Source organism: Podarcis raffonei, chromosome 7 (assembly GCF_027172205.1).
Source record: "Podarcis raffonei isolate rPodRaf1 chromosome 7, rPodRaf1.pri, whole genome shotgun sequence".
NCBI classification, from domain to species: Eukaryota; Metazoa; Chordata; class Lepidosauria; order Squamata; family Lacertidae; genus Podarcis; species Podarcis raffonei.
In genome coordinates this window covers 41,694,305-41,710,815 of record NC_070608.1, presented here as the reverse complement: position 1 = coordinate 41,710,815, position 16,511 = coordinate 41,694,305, and the positions used below count along the sequence as shown (strand labels likewise).

General features: G+C 38.5%; 1 protein-coding gene across 3 annotated transcripts in view; it reads right to left on the bottom strand.

Annotated features, from left to right (window-relative positions):
• Positions 1-16,511, bottom strand: part of NOL4 (nucleolar protein 4) — a 121,844-nt gene that overhangs the window by 11,402 nt on the left and 93,931 nt on the right. For 2 of the 3 annotated variants that reach the window (XM_053396258.1, XM_053396260.1), the window contains exons 7-8: positions 10,630-10,809; positions 9,728-9,919 (exon numbers count right to left, since the gene is read on the bottom strand). In XM_053396258.1, the coding sequence (XP_053252233.1) occupies positions 9,728-9,919; positions 10,630-10,809 (372 nt within the window). The remainder of the gene's footprint in view (positions 1-9,727; positions 9,920-10,629; positions 10,810-16,511) is intronic. The other variant, XM_053396259.1, reaches the window with a different exon arrangement.

Here is a 16,511-nt window from a genome sequence, read left to right as displayed (position 1 = left end):
ATGAGACTGAGCTATGAATTTGGGAGCCCCTGGTTAAAATTTCACCTCTGCCATGAACTCACAAGGTGGCCTTTGGTATGTTACTCTCTCTTAGCCTCAGCCACTCACCCTCTGAATTATGGGTGGCACAACTACTGACTTACCTTTCAGTCTTGTTGTAAGCATTACAACTAGATGATGAATGTGAAGTGAACACTTGTAAGTGCTATAGAAGCACTGGGCAGGATTCACCTAACCAGCAGCAGAAGCCTTGCACCAGGACTTTCAGTTGCGAAACAGGGCTTTCTTTTCCCCTTCTTCTTCCCTCATATGTCCCCTGAAATTGCCTTGGGATGTGTGTGTGTCGTGAGAACCCCCAGAGTGGTGTGCCAGGGAAGAAGAGATGGTATATTTTCATCTGGCAAGCTGGAATGCTTGCAACAGACGGAACAACTGGAAGAGCACAATGCTGAATTTGGCCCATTATAATAACATGCCTGATTTGGGTCTTATTTCAAAATCATATTGGCATTGAAAAGCATGCTGTCCTTTTTACTTGAATGCATATCAAAGCATTCTCACATATTCTTTGTATGTATTTTACCTGGGGAGTTGTAATGATGACAGCCTTAGTGCTTAAGCAGTATGTAATGTTTATTCACCCACTTGACTGTGAATTTCCCCATCTTCAAAAGAATTAACCCCCCCAAAGAAAAAAAAATTAAGGGTGTGCATTAGTACTAGTCATCTTTATTATCATTCCACTATTGACTTGACTGATATACTTGACTGATAATCTACCTAGCCTGCTTTTACTTCTAAAAATGATCTATACAATCAACACATTCTCTGTTGTTTTATTTATTTATTTAAAGTGTACTTTTTGATTTTTGCTCAGTTAGCGACCCTGCAAACATAAATCTATGTTGAACATACAGGATATAAATTAAGTAAAGAAATACAAAATCTGAATAAATATTCTTAGATACTCTTTTTCTGTTTATTTGTTCAATTATATTTGGTTTGACAATACTTATATTTTGTACAGTTGATCTTCGGTCACCCCTAAGCCATCCAGTAAAATACTCGATGTAGACCCATTGACTCACAAATGACACTGTCTTATATCTGCTACTTGCACTTCACGAAAAAGTCAGTTTTCACATTAAAATGTAAATAACTGATCCAAAGGGCACTGAAATGTGTCTGAACCATTCTGTTCACTTAAGTAGTGTTTAAATTATGTGTTGGACATAAATGATGGTAAATCAATAATCAAAATTACACTTAACTATTGAAACATGATGTATAAATAATAATAATAATATTATAATAATAATAATAGAAGACCCAATTTGTAACAAGCTGGAGCTGTTGGAAGTGTACAATCACCACTTCTTATTAAAGTTTGGGACCGTTTATACGGTAAATAGAGGAAATTGGTTTCACAAATACCATATGTGAGATAAGAATCAGTCCAAATTAAATACTCTTAAGGCCCTTTGAGGTTAACATGTAGTTAACATACTCATTTAAATTGAAGCTTAATCCACCTTGGGCTGGATTGTGTGCTAAATAATTCTATATTTTAAATACAAATATTGCACTATATTGCAATACGGTGAGGATTCATGGTGAAGTGCAGGTAAAAAATCTGATGTAGTAGTAGTATTGGTAGCTACCCTTTTATTTCTGCTTTAAATTTAAACAGGACAGATGAGTTTTCAATTTTTTTGTATTTCAATTTTATTCTATAACTTTGAAATATTTTTGTTTTTTAAAATTAGAGTAGATGTTTCAGAGGGAAAGTCCATGTATTGCCCCGTAAAAATCTATCAGTTTTACAGCACCTGTTGAAATGTTGTGCATATAGGGAAACATACAGTTGTACTCTCTAGTTCATTACTTTCATTTAAAATGAAGATGGTCAATAACAGTTCAGTCTTATATGTTCGACATGCTCCCAGGTTTGTATGTATGGGAGTGTAGCCTATAGTAGATTTGAGCATCCTCATGGCACCCTCCAGCTTCTTACTGTCAATGCCCATCACAAATATCAGCCTTGAGCATTGTAGACTGATGCTGGAATCCAGTCTCAAAGAACATATGACTCTGGTGGCTGATCACGAATTTACTGTGTTTTATTTTCTGATATTACATTATAGTGGCCACACAGTAAATCATGTGTTGCACCCTTCAAATGATGTTGTTTCATGCTGAGTCCACTAAACAGTATTTTTAATTTTTTTAAAAACCCAAATAATACTATAAGAAAGCTGATACTTTGATTCATCCAAAGACATCTATTTGCATTACAGGATCATTAAATACTATACCGAAAGTAACACATATGAAACAAACAGTTATAGCCAATTTGGCAGAAGGTCACTCAAGAATCTAAGTAGAATGGCACAGAGACAAAATTATAAAAATGCTGTAAAATGGGTATTTGTTTCAGGGAATTTCCTGCTCCCCCTAAAAAGAATCAATATTGCCTGGTGTTGTAGGATCAGTCTGAGCTTCTGAATCTGTTCATTTGGCAGTGGTAATTACTTCCTAGTAAAAATACCGTATTTTTCGCCCTATAGGACGCACTTTTTCCCCTCCAAAAATGAAGGGGAAATGTGTGTGCGTCCTATGGGGCGAATGCAGGCTTTCGCTGAAGCCTGGAGAGCGAGAGGGGTCGGTGCGCACCGACCCCTCTCGCTCTCCAGGCTTCAGGAGAGCCCCAGCCCCACAAGGTCAGGGGACAGAGGGAGGCGGAACGCCGCCATCCCGCTGTCTCCCGAAGTGGTTTGGAAGCTGACGGCGGGGAGATCCCGCCGCCAGCCCCGCAAACTCCGGGGACAGTGGGGAGGCGCAGCGCGTCTCACCGCTGTCCCCGGACCTGATCTGAAGGCAGGCTGCGGGGAGAAGAGCGCTTCTCCCCGCTGCCGGCCCCACAAGCACCTGGGGGGGAAATAAATTTTTTCCCCTTTATTTACCCCCCAAAAAACTTGATGCGTCCTATGGGCCGGTGCGTCCTATGGGGCGAAAAATACAGTACTTGAAATTGGGGTGTAAGAATTTTTTATATAATAGTCTCTCAAATGGCAGCCAGGGAAACTTCTATAAAACATTTTCTTATTTCCAAAGGCATAAGGGAAAATACATAGATACAACTGACCTTAGATTGCAATAAAATAATTACATATAGGGCACCCATTGGTTGATGTGCTGCACATCAGATGCTAGTTTTAATAGTGAAACCTATATGGCATGTGTTACCTCATTTGCTTGAATGTATAAAATCATCAGCAAATTTCTACAAGTCATACTAAGCATTTCTTTTTCAGTTCTATATGTAAATGTGCTTGTGTCCAAACAGCACCATCCACTTCAAAGCATTATTTCTACCACATGTATATTTGGGATCTAAACCTTCTCTCAAACCACCAACATGTTCTTCAAAGGAACATTTTGTCCTTAAAATACAGATATTTAGTGATTCTAGTTATGGAATACACAGTGGATCTTCTGTTTTATGCATAACAAGTGCAACTTCAAAGGTCTAATAAAATATTTTGTCAACGAAACCAGAATACCTCAAGCAGAACATGAATATACTCACCAACATCTTGTTACAGAATTAAGACTGAAAAAGGATTCTTGAGAATAGAGGCATATTAAAACACTCTCTCATACTGTAAAGCATGCAGTGTAAAGTAGCACAATGTGCATGTTTGAGCAACATTCTGCATTACAAACTGAAGAACAGCACTGCACTCTGTTGGATGTCCTGATATTGTTCTAATGTAATAAGCTCTCATATCCCCAGTAAATATATAAAAGGATTTGTCATTTTAAGACTTGCAGCAGCACTGCATTTTGACATCAGCTGTAATGCTTTTCATTCATTCTTGTCTGAGAATAAATGGAAGAAGCAAAATTTCAGTAACTGTTGGCAAAACTAGCCAGGGAGTGGAGGGATGGATGAAGCACAATAGGTCATAGCATTATTTTGGTGGAGGACCTACAATGCAAATTAATTAGAGAATACATGTTTAATTTTAAAAAAGAGAAATTCAGTTTAATGCACAATCCACTTTGCTTACAATTCTAATGTTCTCATTCCAGACAGTATTCTACTTATAATAGACAAAAGGGGGGTGTCTATTTGCCACAGACACCATGTTTAGCACAATTATCTAGGCTCTATATGACTGTACAGCAGCAATAATTGCCCAAGATTACCATACAGCCAAAAAATGTAGTTACAGAAGGAAAAGAGGCAACAAACACATGTAGACCAATTAGTAATCTCTTTCCTGCTGCTGTGCAGGTACATAATGCCAAATCCTGTCCCAATATATTCTTGCCTCATTGAAATGAGTAGGGTGGCGTGTAAAAGTAAAGACATACACAATCTGACAGGGCAAGGGCTGGATAATATGCCAGGTATATCTCCTGAGATTTGTGCTTTAGGATTTCATAATACGTTGATGTGATCTTTTCATGAGACAGATGTTCAGACAAGGCTGGTGGTTTGTAAAGGCAGGGAAGTGTGAAGAAGGGCTTGGCAAGCAGCCATCGTCAACAGGTAAATGAATGCAGAATACTGTATGTGTGGAGGAGGTTTGTATTTTAACTGAGTCTTCCCAAGGCAAGCCAGAAGTCACATGTTCCTCATGGTTTCATTAAGTTAAATGAGACTTAGATACAGCCTTGGGTATAAGTGTGTGAGCACATGCATGTGCTCTCTCTCACACACACACACAAACACAAATGCACAGTTTGAAGTGAGTATGAATTTACATTAGGCTGATATCTATTTTCCTCATCTCAGGAACAGCTCTGTCAAACTGTTGTGTTTCTGTAGAAAGATCTACTGAGATGTTTGCCTTTCATTACCCAACATATAGGACACCTGTAGCTGTACTGAGGCTGTGTTCTTTGTTGACTTTGTGTGAAACTATTTCAAGGTGGTATGGAAGCCCTTATCTCAGAAATTAGTTAACTCCTAGTATTGCCTACAGTTTCTATATTATCAATACTAGTGTGTTTTTTCTTAGAAGAGATTCATACAGATGATGGTCATCAAATATAAATGTGTGAACATGACATTCTTTTTTTAGGCAGGAAATTATAGCAGCAACAAAACTTTAAAGATACTTAGAGCAGATGTCATCCAAAAGGCACATTTTTTGTCATTTTCCCCATCAACTGCCTTAATTATTTCCTGTGAGATGGGCAGATACTAATGAGAAAGAAGGCCTTTAGTTAAGAACTCTCTTCCAGATGTCCCCCTGCAGGGGAAGAATAATGAGGCTATTATCTGAAGGCCAGATCTTATTTACCAGTTCAGAATAAGTTGCAGAATCCCCTCTTTTTTAGTATTACAAAATAATTTCTCCCTGGTGACCTGAAGATTTCAGGATCATTCTTTGACAGGGAATGTTTGAACTGTAGGCTGCTTTTTGAAATGTGCTTTTGAAGAAAGAGTGAAAGGTTGCATTATTTGTTTTGAATTCTATTCCTGAGACAGAACAGGAACAGATGAACACATTTTCTTTCTCAGGGCAACCATATATTTATCACCAATATCTGAATGGATATGGTAGCAAGATATTTCAGGCACAGAAACTGCAATTCCTTAGTAACTATTAGAAGCATAATAAATAAAACTCTGCTAGGAATCTTTGACCAAAATAGTCTGATTAATCTGTTAATGTAGGTTGGCTCTTCTTAAAAAGAAAAAAAAATGTTTGGACATATAAAACTCAACCTTCCAAGGCTGCAACAACCAGGCCTTTGTCTAATGAAACAATTTATGGCCTTTTAAACTGGAGCGGGGGGTACTGTTTTTGTTTGATTCAGTTATGTATTTTTGTGTTTTTATATTATAAACTGCCCTGTGATCCCTGGATGGACGGTATAGAAATTTAATTAATTATAATTATAATAATGAGAAAGCCATGCACACTATAGCCAGTACTAGCCCCAATATTTGGTCCATTATGGAACTTGCTACTAAAATTTCTGCTTACCAAATGAGTGTCTAACCCCCAGTTTAGGGCACTGATCAATTCCCCAAACAACCACAGCCAAATTTGGCAGAAGCAACAAAAAGTATAAAAGTAAAGACAGTAGAGCCCAGTGCACTAATGGGAGTGCAAGTTGCCCCCTGCCTGGTCATTAGATTAATAGTTTGCTGAATGGTGAGGGAACTATACGTCCTTTCATCTCAGCCGATCTGTGTGGGTCAACTGAGGAAGGAACCATCGCTGGTCTACCATGATGATCTGAAACCTGTGCTTTGACAAATGCTTTTGCAGAAGTTTGTTTCATTTCTTCAGATAGTTTTTGCATCCATTTTCATTGTGACCCTAATGGTGCCATTCAAAATAAAAGCAATATGATAACCTGTTGCTGTGTTATATACATTGACACCCAAAGAAATTGCTTCAGAATTTATATTATTTTATCCCTATTGTATTTCATAAACTAAAAGAAAGATGTATATTTTTCTACTACACTCGGTATACATGATATGGTTTGAGGTAGATCAGAGCAAGACACACCTTCCACTAATTAATATATTTACATCTTCCAGAGCGTCAAGTCATGGTGGTTGTTCCATAATTACACCTGAAATGCTACATGTCCTATAAACAATTTTAATTGTTCTGGCATTTTCAGAAAGATTTATCAACTGAATCATGTGAAAAGTTGAATTTATGCCCAGACCTCTGTAGAAATTTCACTGCAACGCCTTACCACCATAATGATACAGTGATATAGTCACCATTCCTGCATTTTAAGTGATATTAAATAAGCAGTCAGTTAAACAACTTTGCTCCTTGTATTCTAATTACCTTTCAGTTATGTCATTACAGTGAAACAAATTTAGATTACAATCTAGATAGCACCAGACATTTCAAAATGATATGTTTTACAAGCATGGAGGCCATTTAATTCTTTATTTCTTCATATTGACATATATTAATCATCAGGATTTGAAACAAGCTTTAGCTGATGAAATGTAATAGTGAGTGAAAAGAAATACTATTCTTGTTTGTCTTTGCAGCACTGCCAAATCTATCAAATTGAAACTGACCTATGCAGAGGGTTTGTGTAGTGCCCTTCAAATAATAAGCCCCTCAAGCAAACCACCCAAAAGTCTTTATGAAACCTAGAGAGGCTATGGAGGCCATGTTCACATATCACACCAAGACCTAAACTTCCACAGCACGGAGGAGAGGAGCAAAGTTACCCAATCAGCTTATAAGCCATGGTATAGGGCTTACTGAACATGGTCTCTCTGTCCTGACAGCAAATGCCTCAGGATGCAGCAAATGTGTGTTCAAACTAGGTTTCACTACCATTTAGAATGTCTGCCCGTGACCATTCACATTCTATTCCACTAGTCTATCTTAAGGGAAGGACCATATTTCAATGCATCTTGCTTATTGAAGGTGCCAAATTCAATCCCTACCATCTCCGGTCAAAAGAGCTTCAGACAATATGATCATGAAAAACCTCTGTGAAGCTTCATGGAGAGCCACTGCCAATCAGAGTAGATGATTCCAAGCTAGATAAACCAAAGGTCTAACTCTGGTTTCTCATACAGTCTCCACTGTTGAGGATCTTGTCTCTCAGCCTCATTGGCAACTGCTACTGTTATGCAATGATGTTGCTGAAATAAGGAACGTAAGACAGAGAGGTGTACACTCTTGCTCAGGAGAAGACTTTGCTTGCTTTCACTCAACTATGGCAACAGCTTTTGGACACAGCTACGTCCACATGCATGAGGGAAGGAGATTAGTTCTGTGTTTTCATGGGCAACAGCAGACCTGAAAAACTTGCTACCCCTACATGCTTTTTTATTTGGACAGTTATGTAGAGATATAAACAAGCACTTTTTGAGATCATTCATGTTTGTAATTGTTCAGTGATGTGAACATGTGTATGAAATTTGGTCATATAAGACAGGAAAAATATTACTTCTTTGTAAATATATATATATTACACTCCATCTGTACCGATATTAGAGCAGTGTACAAAGTCGTGAGATAAAATTAATCAAAGTTATCAAGATCAGACAGTTGCACAAAGACTTTTCATTTTATAAATAACTTAATTCAAACAAAACAAATGTAAAACTACACTATTTACTAGACTTCAATAATATATTGCCCGTCAAATATTTCAAAACACAATATAACTCAACAATCAGATTTTCACATCTGATATTTTTTCATGGTCTCTGCTCCCTTTCAATCTATAGTTCCCTTGTTCATAAGCTGACTTGACTTGCATCAATTGCACAAATACGACTTCCTGCATTTTCACTTTTGTCCTAAGCTAGTGATTTCAGCAGATGTGGCAATTGGTTTTGAACACAGTCATTTAAGGTTCTGGAACAATGAATGGACATCAGAAGGAAGGAAGGAAAGGAGGAAGGAAGGAAAGAAGGAAGGAAGGAGCGACAAAATATAGACTGATTTTATTGCTTTTATATAAAATACGGTTATTTGGATGTATTTCTTAAAATGATATTTAAAAGGTAGATGATGTTTGAAAGTTATGAAAGGAAGGGTCTGAGGTTTGTTTTAGGACTTTTTATGGAAATGCTGAGATAATTTTCAAAGGAGTTCTTCTTTTCTACTATAATGGGAAAGGATGCGTGTGGTGTGGTATTTTAACATTTAGTTGGTGTTTGATCATGGCAGCCAAAAAAATGGTGTCCTTTTTTCATTTCTCACTTTCTTTGAGAAATTAGAAAGGTTAAAAAAGCTCCCCATGATATTAATGTTGCAATTAAGAAATGATCCCTAAAAATCTTAATCCTATAAAGCAAAACCTTATTTAGTAAATTTATATCCTGTCTTTCCTCCCAAAGGAGCCCAGGGTGACAAACAATGAGGAATTTTAAACAATTTTGAAAATGCTGAAAGCATATTAATTTGATCCTAAGTGTTTTTCTATAGTCTTTTTCTATAGTCTTACATTGCTTAGGCTACATTGATTTGGTAAAATGCCAAATGTATGTGATTGTAGCATAAGCACCATTAAAAGCAGTTTTCATGTCTCTGACAAATGTTGTGGTAATTATGACAACAGGGCAACAATTAATATGCCCATTCCAAAATATAGAAAGATTCCCCTGCTATATTGACTCACCCACCACTAATGGCTGGACCCATGATTCTCACAGCTGCATCATGAAATATGTGCAGATCCCTGACCACATGATCAGATCTGTCAGCTTGGAATGTGTATATCATATGCTTGGGAGGAAGGCCTAGATTGACTAGACTGACATTCCATCCTAAAGAGAATCAGTAGGTAGCCATGTGTACATGGCATGTCCAGTTTCACATATGCATCCCACTACTATCAACATGTACCTGTAGGTTCAGGCCACTATATCAACTCTACAGGAGTCAGAATGATGACCCTGCAAAAACAAACAAGCCTTATTTCTCTTTTGCTTGTTGCTTTACATCTTGAGGAGCTCTTCATTTTTTAAAATGAATTTCTATTTGAAATAACTGCAAACTGCATTTTGGAAGGCATTTCAAATGTACTGGAGAAAGGGAGGGGGGATCCCGGTAATATGAAAGGAGGAAGAATAACCTCTGACCTGACATTACCAAAAATACAAATAAAAAGAGACACTAAGATGAAAACAAAATAGTGTCATGGATTTACATATGGGGTTTTTGATGGAAACTAGGGCTGGGGTTTTTTTTAGATCAAAACTCACCATCTCAAAACCACTCCTTTTCATCCGCCTGCAGGACTTGAGGTAAGTACGTATACGCTTTCTGGCACGCTCTTGGTACTCAGGGAATTGTCGCCTGCATGAGTCAATGATAGCCTGGATCTTTTCTTTGGGCTGCTTAGAGATTGGGACCATTCGGTCCAAGTTTTCATCTACAAACAGCCTGACAAACATCTGTGGGCAAGAGGGAGACAGAGGAGAAGGTTTTGGAGGGGTGGTGTTCTCTTCTCTTTCTAAGCTTCCTGGCTCGGTTACAGAGAGGAAGACATTTTCTTTATTTTTATTTTTCTTTATTTACACAGTGAAGAGCTTTGTAATGGAAAGTCAGAAATGCTAAGCAAGCAAGGATTTTGTTTTAGGATTGACAAAAAAAAGACAAGAAAAGATTAGGCTGTAGTGTATAGAAATTGTGAGGGAAATAAAACACAGATTGTGAAAATAGGCACTGTTTTCATGTCTGTTATTAACAATGCAGTAGGATGCCTACATTGTTATACTGAACTGTGTCTCTTACTCTTCCCCTGCTGTGAGCAATTTTTGCGTACGTTGTCATGCAAAATTATATAAATCTGGAAAATAATAGAAAATAGCTGGCCGCTGGAATACACTCCAGGAACTACACTGCAGCCCCCTAGTCCCTACTGCTGCTGTCCACTGAGCAAACATGCACACACACACAAAACACACAACTGAGGTAAATATACGTTAAACCTCTAAATCTGGTGAGCTGGTGTCTGTTTCCAAGTGTTTTAATGTGTGAGGAGGGAGGGAGGTCCCCCTTCTAATAAAGCTAGTGTACCTCTTTTACTGCCACATATACCCATAATAAATGCCACAAATAAGAAAATAAAATTCTGAAGGGCATAAAGCTCCATGTAACTCACATTAAAAGCTTTCAGGCGCTCCGCTTCTACGCCATCCGACTCATTGGCCTTCTCAGCATCTTCATGTTCATCATGATCATCCTCGTCCTCTTCTCCACGGTTCAGGGAGAGGTCTTCTGCACCTCTGTCCATGCTTTCATTCTTGCCAGAATCATAGCTTGAATAGCTATGGGCAGGTGACTAGGAATAAAGGAAGCCATTTTGTAAAACGTGTCTGAGGAAATCACCTGCTTCAACCTCAACAAATCCTTGCCTTCTCTACATACTAACAGATTCCCCAAATGGACTTTTTTGAATAGAAATTGTGTTCAAGAACTCTTTGTATGGGGCTTTAGAGTAAGGCAGCATGTAATTGTACAGTTCATGAGTAATAATTTTTTTTAAAAAGCACAATTTAGCCATAACATTCACTTCAGAAGTTGGGAAGAAGAGAGCCGATGTGATCAAATGGACAGGATGATTAATTTGGACTTGTTAAGAACTAAGTTTAATATTCCAGTTCTGCCATGGAATCAGAGTCCAGCCTAAGGTAAAACAGTATCTGGGAATTCTTCTTATAGCCAGTTGCTCATTGTTGTTTGAGGGATTTACCTTCAAAATATAGTCAAAATTTATACATGCCTGTGCTCTTCATAACTGGCATGATACACCTGTGTTTCATGTTCATGAAAGGGGTCCTTATTACAATACATACTATAAAAATGGCATTCCAGTTACATTTAGCGCTCTCTCTCTCTCTTTCCCCTCCTATATAATAAAAGTGAAAAGTGCCTCAGATGTCTTCATTTCAGCTGCAATTTCCTCTACATGACTGCAAAGTTTAGAGTTAATATTTCATTTTCTGCAAAGTTAAATAGTTGTCATGTTGAACAAACATTCTTTTTCTTAAGCATGTGTGTGTAAAACAAAGAGAAATCTTTTCATAAGTAACTTCCCATTATGTACAGTTAACCAACTATAACATGGAAAAAACTGACTTATAAGTAGTATGTTTATGCTAATCCAATTTCAAAAGGTGTTCTCTTTTAGTATATAGAATAGTTTGTTTTGATAGCTTTCCCAGAATACTAATAGGTGTGTGTGTGTGTACCAATTACATACATGAGAAAAACAAGGCAGAAAGAAGAGAAGCCATTCAATATTTCAGTTGCTAATGACAATGCACACTTATTTAAGTTTCTGTAAACTACATTTAATTCTGGAAATTGTAACATGCAGATTGATCCTTTCATTTTACCAAATTCACCGACTGTATACTAGAAGTTTTGTCACCTTCAAATTGCCAACAGTGTATATTTGTGTAACACTTGTAGTTGTTTAAGTTAACTGTTGTTTTAGTTTTCTCTTTACCGCATATATGTATTTTTATATACAAAGCAATATAGAAATATCCTTAATAAAACAAATGTTTAAAGTTGTGAGAGAGAGAAAGTAAAACATTTTGTTTTCTCTGCAAAGCTTTTCATTCATCAAGATTCATAATTTCCTCTAGGATGGAATCAATGGCTTGCTGGATAAATCACATGTGTCCATTTCATTAAACAATTACTCAGAGTGCCCAAAACTTGGCAACTACCAACAGAATCAGATACTACAGTTTTCCCCTAACAGATTTAGATTTTGGATGGAACTCTTTCTGTATATTTTGCACAGCAACCCAATACAAGCCAAAACACACATTCAATTCTATCAATATAGCTAAAAGATGCATATGTACCAATTGATGTGTTTAGAGAACATATAAAGTGGCTGCATCTCTGCCAGTTTATGAGATATGAACATCAGCGTGGGTAAGTTGCGATGATGTACAACCAAGATGAAGGATCTCCACTGCAGATCTGTGATTTGGGAATGGAACCGCCTCTGGAAGGCTGTGCTGGAGTCTCACTGTGACTAATTTGTATTGGGCCTATTTGTATTGTACAGTACTGCGCCATTCCTTTAGTTGGCGGTATGGTGCATTTTCTCAGCCCTCCTCCCACTTCTTGCTGCTCAAAAGCAAGAATAGGAGGCACAGAAACAATTTAAGTAAATAATTTATTTTTTTAAAGCAGAGAATACTTGGCATCTGGAAATGAGAAGTCTCTAAGTGCTCAGAATAGGAAGGGTAGCTAGGTTGTGGGTGGAGAGAAACAGGCCATAAAAACCATTCAGTTCTTTTCTTTTTTGCCTCTTTGCATTTCAATTTTTTAACCCTCTTTCTCACAGAATCAGAATTGTCCAAGGTGGGGCTCAAACTCACAACCCTAAGATTAAGAGTCTCATGCTTAAATGACTAAACTATCATGTTTTCCTTCTGTTCCAATTTCTAGCCTTTGACCAGTTATCGGCATTGTGTCTGCTCTGCATCCTCCTCCTCAACAGCAGAAAGTGAACTATGCAGAATCAGAATAACAGTAGGCAGTTCTCCTAGTTTTGTTTACACTAAAACACAAATGGATATGGGGAGCCTGGAGGAATGTGAGATTTTACTTCCTTACACCTGCCTAAGACTAGTAACTGGAAGCACTATTTTTGTTTGTTAAACTTCAGTACTCAGTTGGAATCCATACAGGTGCTGGTAATGCAACAGGTTTATTAAACAGGCTGACCAGATGGAAGTGAGGCCAGCAAACCTACAGGTGTACCTTATTATAATGCAATCCATATCTGCTCATATGGCCTCTTCTACACAACTATTAAAGGTAAAGGTTCTCTGGCCTCTTTTGCTTCAAGCCACCTTAAGGGGAATATACAATTGCCTGTCACAGCTTGAAATAAACAAGCAGGATTTTGCCTGGTCAAAGGGGAAAGTAGGGAGGAGTCCAGAGGCTTAAAGAGTTCTGCACAGTCAAAAGAGGATCATTAAACAGATCTTATATAATATACAATGAACAGTTTGGACTTTACAATTGATTTCTCTAACAGTGTAATCCTTGAGGGTTTAGATTAGTTGGCCTTTTGGCCAATTCCATTTGTATATTCTTGGGTAAACAGTATCTACTGACAGCAAAAGACAACATTTCTTTGATAATATCTTGGTATATATTACTGTCAAAATAAATTCATGGGGAGAGGTTTTGTATGAAATATACTGAAATGCTTATTTATCTACTACAGTATCTACTTCTATGTACTATTGACTTGTACTGCCTTCTGCTACATGTTTTGGAAAGTGGTTTGTTCGTCTGTCTCTCTGTTCTCTATGCATGACTGTTCCTGAGGTGGAAGAGATAGCTTTTGCCTACATTTGGGAGCCATCAGGCACCTTTTTGAACCAAGGTGGCAGACTTAAGTGTTCCACACTACACCAATTTGGGTGCCTTGGGAGATTTTGATGCCCGGTTTGTTCTGACAGCTCCCAAGATTGAGAATCAGGGTTTGGTCTATGCTTGGATACCATTGTGAGCCATTCTGTAGGCATCCCAAGATGCAGGTCCAAGCCAAGGTGGTCTCTGGCCTCTTAAGCAGACCTCAGCTTTTGTGGCTGGAGTCTGGGTTGTGGGGCCAGAGTGTCCTTGCGTGGTAAGTACCAGCACCATTTTTTCCTAGGTTTTTTATAAGGTTTTTTAAAACCCTAATTAAACATTAATCCCAAACCCAAATTGATTAGGGGCCAGCTATGGTCTGGTGTTATTGGGTCAGTTTAGGGCCCTGGGGCAGGGGGAAGACTACACATAGCCCTGAGAGTAACAAATTACATCATCCATTCATAAATCTCAATAATTTTTGGTTTCTTAATTTTCCTGGGCAACACCAGACACTTCTAGCTTGTATTAATATAAATCACCATACTCTGAAAATGTGCCCCTTTATTTTTCCAGAAATGTCTGATAATGCAATTTTTTTGAGTGTCTTCTCATTTTTATGCAGAGCACAATATAACACAGGACTGAAGCATAATCTTTCCATATTTATTTAATATAATTTCACTTCACAGCTTGATCGAAGGCCAGAAAAGCTAAAGTGATGGTTATATAAAATTTGTTCAAGGCATGAAATAACTCTTTCATGAAACTGATTTGATGGGGGATTTTTTTTAAAAGACTCTTTTTGACTAACACAAATCCTCTAGGAAAAGCAATATGACTGCATTTGAGTGTGTTTTCATCAAGGCCAACAGGTATCCAGAGCTTCCTTGCATGTCTAGTCATGTGATATTAGAAGCAACCAGGATTTTTAATTACACACAATTCTCTAGTGAAGAACAATGGGTGACTACTAATTTAATCCTTGTCCCTTTCACATTGGATGACCAGTGTTCAAATCTGTATTCTGTGTGATACAAGATAATAGCTAGCTACAACATTATATCAAACTATAAACACGTGTATGCATATTTCAGTTTAAAATTTCTCCCAATTATATTTTACATAAAGACCTTTTCACGGAACTCATTGAGGCAATTTCCAGGGAGTATCCATCTGCAACGGTGAGCAGTGGCATAGCGTGGGGGGTGCAGGGGGGGCCGGCCGCACCGGGCGCAACATCTGGGGGGGGCGTGCTTGCACTCGTAGCTCTCTGCCCCTACCTGGTTGAGGGGCGCAAATTACTTGCCTTGCCCCGGTGCTGACAACCCACGCTACGCCACTGACGGTGAGTGTTATTATTTGCACTTATAGCAAAGTGAATGGCCATTCCATGTTCTGTCGCTGGAGATGGGACTGTGCTTGCACTCTGCACTGCGCTGTTCCATGTGCAGTTCTAGTATTTTTCTGCAAACCTAATATATCCCTTCTGTATTCAGAAAGAAGAAAGGTGCTTTGTGGCTGTAAAGGGAATTGGGGGTTGCTCGTGCATAAGGGTGCTGCTGCTCTAGGCAACATTGTCTGGCTAAACATTTCCCTGGCTGACAGCCCTTTCTCCGTGGCTGTGTCAGTCACTGGCAGAATCCGTCAGTGGGCATTTCCTGAACTTCTTCCAACATAAAAGCTCTTTGACGCCAAGTCTCCGCCTAGCCTCCCTGCGCGGAAATGTTCTGCGCAGAGTGGGCGTGGCCAGCAGGGGTCCTGGGCTCTCCCCGCTGGTCTCTGTGGAAGAGTCTTGGAGCCATCTCTCCGAAGTCCTTCCCTGCTCCCCTTTCTTCCTGGTGTCACGCCGATTTCCTTCCCCAAAGGAAGTGTTCTCTCTCTCTCTGCTGGTCCCTTCTCCTGCATCGTTGGGGAGCCTTACCTCCACTCTTGGCTCCGATGGCAGTTCCCTGACAGTGGCCATACTGGTTAGTATTATTAGGGTTTTTATTTTGTCATGGAGAGTTCAGATTTAAGCTGCTCTTAAAGGGCAATGGACTTGCAGGTAGCTTTAATGGCCCCTTTAAGAGTAGTTTGGCTCCCCATCTTGTATCCACACCCATTGATACATTTTGCATCAGGGTATTTTGCAACCTAGGTGTGAGTGCAAACATCAGTGTTGTAGGGTGTGTGTGAGTGAAGATGTTTCCATAACCAACAGCACCTAGCAGGAGAAGAGAAGAGCTTCTCCACAAATCCTTCACCTAATTAGAAAATTTTGGTTCTAATCTTAGTATTTGCCTTACATCAACAGTTTTATTATTCTTTCAAAACCTTGCTGTCCCAGTTCCAAGTAATACATTTTGTAAATTCTTGCAGATTCTGAAATGTTAGCCTCAGACTCCTTTTCAGTTATGCTTTACCAACTGCTTCTTTCTCCTTTGCTTATGAATTTTAAAAACCGCTACATTTTTTTCTTCCATAGTTCTACACAGACTAAACCAAAACCTGACTGCAAGAAAGCCCAAAGCAAATCTCTCAGTGACATCAGTGGGAATAACAGAAGACCCCATTAGTCTCATGCACCAGCAAAGTAAATAATTCTCATTTCATTCTGCTTTTTTACTCTTCATACAAAACTCTTTTACATTAAAAAGAAGACATGAAACAAAT